Consider the following 8,739-nt stretch of genomic DNA (forward strand, 5'->3'; position numbering starts at 1 on the left):
AAACACACGTGGGGTCTTTGAGCCCTCATTTCCTCACATGAAAAGTAAGGATAACATACCCCCTTACCTATCCTTACTCTGAGAAGGATGTGAGAGTATGTATTTGAGAATACTTTTGGAAATTGCAGAGCTCTGAACAAATACGAACTGTGGTCTTGGTTATCTCTCTTGTTGAGCTCTGGTCACAGACCCCCCCTTTTCTGTATGGGTCAGATCCTTCTCTTCCATTTCTATATCCTTTCCTACTTATTCCAGATTCTCTTACTTATCTTCTCTCTCTTTTTTAAAAAAGATTTTATTTATTTGACAGAGAGATAGAGAGAGCCAGAGAGCACAAGTGGGGGGTGTTGGGAAGCAGAGGCAGAGGGAGAAGGAGAAGCAGGCTTCCTGCTAAGCAAAGAGCCCAATGTAGGGCTCCATCCCAGGATCCTGGGATCATGACCTAAGCCGAAGGCAGATGCTTAATGTGCTGAGCCACCCAGGCGCCCCTCTTACTGATCTTCTCTTTTCCAACTTCCCCGTCTCTAGTCCATCTCAAGATGTCATCTTAGGTCCTCCTGTGGCAAGTAGAGGGTCACTTTCAGAGGGGATAATTGGGTCAGTGTGATCTAAACAGGCCTGATAAAGTATTCTTTTTCTTTAAATTTTTCTGCTTTTGTTTATAAAAAATAGAACAATTCATGTTCATTGAAATAAGTCAATTGGTGGAGACATTAAAAAAAGGTTAATAATCTCCCCCAGCCTTCTATATTTTTTCCCACTTTTTACAAATATATTCAAACAATATCCACATATATATTTTCCTTCTACTTTTGTAAATGAAAATAAGACCTATGAGATCGTATACATTACTCTGCAGCCCAGTCTTTCTTTAACCTAATAATGCATCATTAATTTATATTTAGGTCAGTACATAGAAACAAAATTCATTCTTTAATGACAGCATAATATCTACAACATAGATTACTATAATTTAACTTTTGCACTATTGATAAAGATTCACTCTGTTTCCAGATGGTTTGCTATTACAACGATTTTTGCATTAAACATTTTTAATATATATCTTTATACTGGTTCTTTTGTTTCTGTTGGATAAAATCCTAAAAGTGGAGCTGCTGGATCAAGCGTATGACACATTTTAAATATTACCAGATACCAGCAGGTTGCTTCCTAAAAATGTATGGCAATTTGCTTCCACCAGCAGTCGTGTGAGAATCCTTGTGGTCTCCCCCGTAGCCCCAGTTCATTTTCTCACTTGCTTGGCATCTAAATTAAACTGACTTATAAAACTCCCCTTTTACAAAGAATACAACAGTAGCCAAAAAGCATTTGAAAAGGTGCTCAACATTACTAAGCATTAGGGAAATGCACATCAAAACCAGAGTGAGGGGGCGCCTGGGTGGCTCAGTTGTTGGGCATCTGCCTTCGGCTCAGGTCATGATCCCAGGGTCCTGGGATCGAGCCCCACATCTGGCTCCCTGCTCTGCGGGAAGCCTGCTTCTCCCTCTCCCTCTGCCCCTGCTTGTGTTCCCTCTCTCGCTGTGTCTCTCTCTCTGTCAAATAAATAAATAAAATCTTAAAAAAAAAAAAAAAAAAAAAACCAAACCAGAGTGAGGTAGCTCCAGGCTAACAAATGGCCTCCATACTCTGCAACGTGCTGTTTGGAATAGACGCCATTTAGCATTTAACTAGATTTTGTCTCTTCCAGGCAAGAAGTAGTTCATGTTTTATTTAATTTTGCTTATCTGAACCTAAGAGACAGGGATTCTCCACTCCAGTGAATAAAGGTAGCCAAGTAGGATGGCGAGATTGCAAATGTCTCTGTGGTTTATATCACACAATTTAATAACTTAACTCTAATCACATATCTATCCTGGAATGCCAAGTCTATGGCAGTCTGAATGAAGTAAGCAGTTAGCAAACTGTTCACTCTTCCCCCTGCAACTCATTTATATAGATGTAGGAAAACATCTTTTACTGTTTGAAATGTATATATCACTGTAACATAGACAGTTAAGATGGCTATCTTTTCTTCCCCATAGGGTTTTATGAAAAGAAAACATATGTTTGAGGAACAGTGCCATAAGGTTTCACAAGTGCAAAGATAAAATGTGCTCTCATTTATCTTGTATTATAATATCTGTGCAATGTCCAAATCAAGAATAATTAAAGATTTTTCTTATACCACATGTGCCATGAAACATTTAATAAGTACTTCTTTTAGACTATTCAAAAAATTAGAAAGGAAGAAAACCGTCTATTCACTGGTAGACAAAACCATTAAGATGCAATTATGTTGTAAAAGGGAAAGAGAAAGAAAAGCAAAAACAAAAAAAAAAAGAAGAAAAGAAAAAAGAGAGAAAGATACTACCTCATACCAGTTAGGATGGCTACTATCAAAAAACCAGAAAATAATAGGTGTTGGTGAGGATGTAGAGAAATAAAAATCCTGTGCACTGTTGGTAGGAATGTAAAATAGTGCGGCCACTGTGGAAAACAACATGGCAATTCATCAAAAAATTAAAAATAGAATTACCATATGATTCACTAATTCCACTTCTATGTATATATCCAAAAGATTTGAAAGCAGGATCTTTTTTTTTTTTAACTAAAAAGTTCTTACTTTATTTTATTGTCATTTCAGTGTAGTTAACATACAGTATTATATTAGTTTCAGGTGTACAATGTAGTGATTCAAGATTCTATGCATTACTCAGTGCTTATCAAGATACCCTTTACCTATTTCACTCATCCCCCACCTCCCTCCCTCTGATAACCATCTGTTTGTTCTCTGTAGCTAAGAGTCTATTCTTAGTTTATTTTGGTTTGTCTTTTTTCCCCTCTTTGTTCATTTGTTTTGTTTCTTAAATTCCACATACGACTGAAATCATCTGGTATTTGTCTTTCTCTGACTGGCTTATTTTGCTTAGCATTATACTCTCTAGCTCCATCCATGTTGTTACAAAGGGCATGATTTCATTTTTTTTTATGGCTGAATAATATCCATTGTGAGGGTGTATATATATATATATATATATATATATATATATATATATATATATGAAAATGTGGTATCTTCTATATATATACCACATCTTCTTTATCCATTCATCTATCAATGGACACTTGGGGTGTTTCCATAATTTGGCTATTGTAATAACACTGCAGTAAACACAGGGGTGCATATATCCCTTCAAAGTAGTGTTTTTGTTTTCTTTGGGTAAATACCCAGTAATGCAATTACTGGATTGTAGGGTAGTTCTATTTTTAATTTTTTGAGGAATCTTCATATTGTTTTCCACAGTGGCTGCACCAGTTTGCATTCCCACCAACAGTGCACAAGGGTTCCTTTTTATCTACCTCCTCACCAACACTTGTTGTTTCTTGTGTTTTTGACTTTTAGCCATTCTGACAGGTGTGAGGTGATATCTCATTGTGATTTTGATTTGCATTTCCCTGATAATGAGTGATGTTGAGCATCTTTTCATGTGTCTGTTGGCCATCTGTATGTCTTCTTTGGAGAAATGTCTGTTCATGTCTTTTGCCCATTTTTTTACTTGGATTATTTGTTTTTTTGGTGTTGAGTTGTATAAGTTCTCTCTCTATATTTTATTTTGATGTAGTCCCAATAGTTTAATTTTGCTTTTGTTTCCCTTGCCTCAGGAGATATATCTAGAAAGATGTCATAGCCAATGTCAGACAATTACTGCCTGTGCTCTCTTCTAGAATTTTATGGTTTCAAGTCTCACATTTAGGTCTTTAATCCATTTGCAGTTTATTTTTGTGTATGGTATACAAAAGTGGTCCAGTTTCATTCTTTTGCATTTTGTTGTCCAGTTTTCCCAACACCATTTGTTGAAGAGACTATCTTTTTCCCATTGGATATTCTTTCCTGCTTTGTCAAAGATTAATTGACCATATAGTTATGGGTTTATTTCTAGGCTCTCTATTCTTTTTCACTGATCTATCTATGTGTCTATGCTTGTGCTAGTACCATACTGTTTTGATCACTACATCTTTGTAATATAACTTGAAGTCTAAAATTGTGACATCTCCAGCTTTGTTTTTCTTTTTCCAGATTGCTTTGGCCATTCAGAGTCTTTTGTGGTTTCCATACAAATTTTAGCATTGTTTGTTCTGGTTCTGTGAAAAATGCTGTTGGTATTTTGATAGGGATTGCATTAAATCTGTAGATTGATTTGCGTAGCATGGACATTTAAACAATGTTTGTTTTTCCAATCCATGAGCATGGACTATCTTTCCATTTGTTTGTGTTCAATCTCTTTCATTCTTTTTTTAAAAGATTTTATTTATTTATTTGAGAGAGAGAGGGCATGAGTGGGAGGGGGCAAAGGGAGAGAGAGAAGCAGACTCCCCACTAAGCAGGGTCCATGCCAGGACCCTAAAATCATGACCTGAGCTGAAGACAGACACTTAACCAACTGAGCCACCCTGGAGCCCCTGTGTTCAATGTCTTTCGTCAGTGTTTTATAGTTTTCATAGTACAGATCTTCCACCTCCTTCATTGTTTATTCCTAGGTATTTTATTCTTTTTGGTGCAATTGAAAATGGGATTGTTTCCGTTTTCTTTTTTTAAAGTAGGCTCGGGGCGCCTGGGTGGCTCAGTTGGTTAAGCGACTGCCTTCGGCTCAGGTCATGATCCTGGAGTCCCGGGATCGAGTCCCGCATCAGGCTCCCTGCTCGGCAGGGAGTCTGCTTCTCCCTCTGACCCTCCTCCCTCTCATGCTCTCTGTCTCTCATTCTCTCTCTCTCAAATAAATAAATAAAATCTTTAAAAAAAAAAAAAAAGATTTAAAGTAGGCTCCATGCCCAGTGTGGAGCCCAACATGGGGCTTGAACTCATGACACTGAAATTAAGACCTGAGCTGAGAATAAAAGTGGGACCCTTAACTGACTGAGCCACCCAGGTGCCCCAGTGGGTCTGTTTTCTTAATTTCTCTTTCTGCTGTTTCATTATTAGTGTATAGAAATGGAACAGATTTCTGTACATTGATTTTGTATCCTGAGACCTTACTGAATTCATTGATCAGTTCAGGTAGGGTTTTTTTTTGTTTTGTCTTGTTTTTTTTGGTGGAGTTGAAAGCAGGATTTTGAGATATTTGCCTTCCCATGTTCATAACAGCATTCAGTAGCCAAGAAATGGAAGCTGTCACAGAGGGATGAATAAACAAAATGTGTTATACATATACAATGGAACATTACTCAGCTTTCAGAAAGAAGGAAATTACGACATGCTACAACATGGATGAACCTTGATGACATTATGCTAAGTAAAATAAGCCAGTCATAATAAGACAAATATTGTATGATTCCGTTTCTGTGAGGTATTCAGAGTGGTCAAATTCATGGAAACAAAGTAGAATGGTGACTGCCAGGGGCTAGGGAGAGGGAGGAATGGGGAGTTGTTTAATGAGTATAGAGTTTTAGTTTTGCAAGATGGAAAGAGTTCTAGATATTGGTTGCACAACAATGTAAATATACTTAACACTATATATCTGTACACTTAGAAATGTTTAAGATGGTCAATTTTATGTTATGTGATTTTTACTTTTTTTTTTTTAGATTTTATTTATTTATTTACTTGAGAGAGAGAGTATGGCGGGGGGAGAGGGGAGGTGCAGAGGGACAAGCAGACTCCCTGCTGAGCAGGGAGCCTGACACTGGGCTCGATCTCAGGACCCTGAGATCATGACCTGAGCCCAAGTCAGGCACTTACCGGACTGAGCCATCCAGGCATCCCTATGTGGTTTTTACTATTAAAAAACACAATGAAAAGGAAAAAAAGGTTATAAGAGATATAGATAGATAGATAGATAGATAGATAGATAGATAGATAGATAGATAGATGTAACAGGTACCATTCAGTCATTGAGCTCCCATTGTGTGATAGGCATTGGCACTTTTTGTATATTATTTCATTTAAACTTTGTAATGACTATACAGTAGCTGAATTGTTGAATCAGTGCTCATTAGAGGAAAATGTGGCCATGCTCTTTTAGGACAAGTGAACCAGCACAGAGTACATTGCTGATTTTTATCAGAGCGTCCTGACACCTAGTGGAGGTTGCTGCCTATAACACAGAGCCCTGCAGAATGGGCTAAATCAATGGTCACATTTAGTGAAGTCCTTTCTAGACCTTAATGAGAACTGAAGGTAAGAGTTTCAGTCTGGCAAGAAATAGACACATATAAATAATTTGAACCAGGTTTAAGATGATTCACAACAGCGGTGGCTGAGCATCTGGAGACCAGTAATAGAGACACTTACCATTGGGAATTCTGGGGCATGGTACTTGAGAGAGACACTGCAATCACTTCTTTGATATTGTGACCTTCACCAGTCTCTCTCTCTCTCCCTTTTTTTAAATCTTCTTCACAATGTTAAGTATTTTCTTGATTTCATTTTCCTTTGCCAGTCACTTCTGTTTCTTTTCCCCTCTCTAGCCATTCATTTGTATTCCTGTCTACTTTGTCTTGTACCATGCCTGTAGCAACTCGTGGGCTGATTACTGACAGCTGAGAGACTGGAATAAAAGGAAAGAAACCTAAAGTATAGGAAATCCATTTGAGATGATTCTTCAGTTTAGTTAAATTAGCCTCAAAGGAAGTTAATGGCTTTAAAGGCTGCATTTGTTAACTGGAAAAAGGTTTCAGTTCTGCTAATTTAAACCAGGATTGAAGATGAAAGGTCCTAGACCCATAAACTATTTGAGAGCTATAATGTTTTTAGTGTTTTTCTTTGTTCAGTGTTCATGCCTTTTAGTATATTTCAAAGAGCAGTGAACAAAACCAGAATGTTTCTGTTTAATCTACCATGAGGGGAATCGGGCTCCCAAGGTCGGTGCCTGCCCTTCCCTGTATTGTGAACAGAAGCAGACCATGCTCTTCTCTCCAGGCACTCGGCGGACAGAAATGCTGAGCTTAAGCGGTTGAACAGAGTCAACCAGAGCTTGCAGGAGGAGTGGAAAAGCAGTGCTGCAATGAAGAGGCAGCGGGACCTGGAGGAGAAGGCTTTCGAGCGGTAATTCCCAATTGGAACCTCCAGGGCTTTGCAGAGAAACTCCCTCTGCTCCTCGTGGACTTTCCTGAGATCCTGGCATGGCAGAGAGGTTTCCAGGGCCAACTTCAGGTCTTTGGTTGTGGCTGCCTAGCACTTCTGGTGGAGAAGGGAATTCTGGGTTCAGTAGGAGCTACTGCTGTGCTGTATTAGAAAAGCCTGTTACGGAGATGGGACTGGAGAATGCCTGCTGTATGTTACATACTTGCCATCTCTGCCCCGATCTTTGCCTTCGTGTAGGCTAGCTTTATTGTCATTTTGTGGAGGGTAGGGAGGCATGCGGTGGGAGTGGCAGGGAGGTAGGACTTCTCCTTGGAAATAACTAGTTGGAAATAGGGAGATGGACTTTCCATCTGAACACATCCAAGGCTGACAGAATGGTCATTTAAGGGGGTTGTGTGTAAGATCGGCAACTGGGAAACCGAGATGCCCACGATGGATCCAACCAAGAACATCTTCCTGACATGTATTTGATCCGTGCCCCTGTCCCCAGCTATTGATCAACAATCTAGCATTAGGGAATCTAGTCATGGCTTTGAGAATTAACACTAACTTTGGAGAGGCGGCTCATCTTTTTGTCTTACTTTCGTCATTTGTAAAATGAGGAAAGCAGACACCTGCCCGACTTAAGCTAACAGAGGAGTTTTTGTGATCAAATAAAGAGAGGTTTGGAAGCAGGAGATGCCCCCTTGGCTTGAGCTCTGGGGAGCAGTGTAGGGGGGGACGGCAGGTGGGCCATCGCAGGTCGGTGGTGAGCACCTGGAGGGCAGGGAGCAGGTGTGACTTCTCTTTCCGTCTCTTCTACTGTGCTGGTCTCTAAACTCGGCCCCCAGCGCGGCCTCAGGGAGCGCCTGATGATGACTGCTCGTCCTCCCCTCTCCGCAGGGCATCAGACAAGCTCTTCCTCCTGGACCAGTGTGAGAAGTATCGGCGCTGCAAGCAGTGCCAGAGGCGCACCTCCAGTGTGGGTGAGAGCAACCTGTGGCCCCTCAACAAGTACCTGCATGGCTCCCGGTTGTTCGTATAAAACCCAAAGTTTGGATCCGTGGTTTCCTGGGGAAAATTTGTATCATTTCAATGTTTAGGTACGATGGTGAAACTACCTATTTTTACTTTAAAGGGAAAAAGTTATTGCACTGTTTTGGTGCTTTCAGGAGAGGATTGCTTTTTCACCCCTTAATGCATTCATACAGGCAGGGTCTCCCCTCTGTCTTCCTTCTGCCCCCACAGAACCCTGCTGCCACTGGGGGCTGGGGATGGGGGACCAAGCCTCATTCTGGCTCCCGAGGTGCTGCTGACCCAGCCCTGCCACTCCATGATGTTGTGTAAGAAACTTGGTCTTCATCTGTAATGAACAGTGTCCTAATAAATATTTTCTACATACCTGACTGTGCATCATGGTAAATTTTGCCATCTCTCCCCAGAGAACTGTATATGTGAACATTCCAGAGGTAAATCAGGTTATTTGCCACAAGTGGTCAGAGCAATGCTTTCTGAGTTTTCTAGTTGAAGACACACCTGGGACTTTGTTGGGACCTCAGGGGATCATACTCCCTTGGTGCCCTTCTTTCTTTTTTAAAAGATTTTATTTATTTATTTGAGAGAGAGAGAGTATGAGCGGGGGTGGGGATGGGGGTCGGGTAGGGGTAGAGGGGCAGAGA

General features: G+C 40.2%; 1 protein-coding gene across 1 annotated transcript in view; it reads left to right on the top strand.

Annotated features, from left to right (window-relative positions):
- CCDC81 (coiled-coil domain containing 81) overlaps positions 1-8,461 on the top strand; it is a 61,626-nt gene extending 53,165 nt beyond the window's left edge. The window contains exons 16-17 of the mRNA XM_034995177.1: positions 6,917-7,042; positions 7,964-8,461. Coding sequence (XP_034851068.1) covers positions 6,917-7,042; positions 7,964-8,105 — 268 coding nt within the window. The 3' untranslated portion in view covers positions 8,106-8,461. The remainder of the gene's footprint in view (positions 1-6,916; positions 7,043-7,963) is intronic.
- Positions 8,462-8,739: the final 278 nt, after the last annotated feature.

This window comes from Mirounga leonina, unplaced genomic scaffold, assembly GCF_011800145.1.
Source record: "Mirounga leonina isolate KUSES-001 unplaced genomic scaffold, KU_Mleo_1.0 Mir_92, whole genome shotgun sequence".
In the NCBI taxonomy this organism is placed as follows: Eukaryota; Metazoa; Chordata; class Mammalia; order Carnivora; family Phocidae; genus Mirounga; species Mirounga leonina.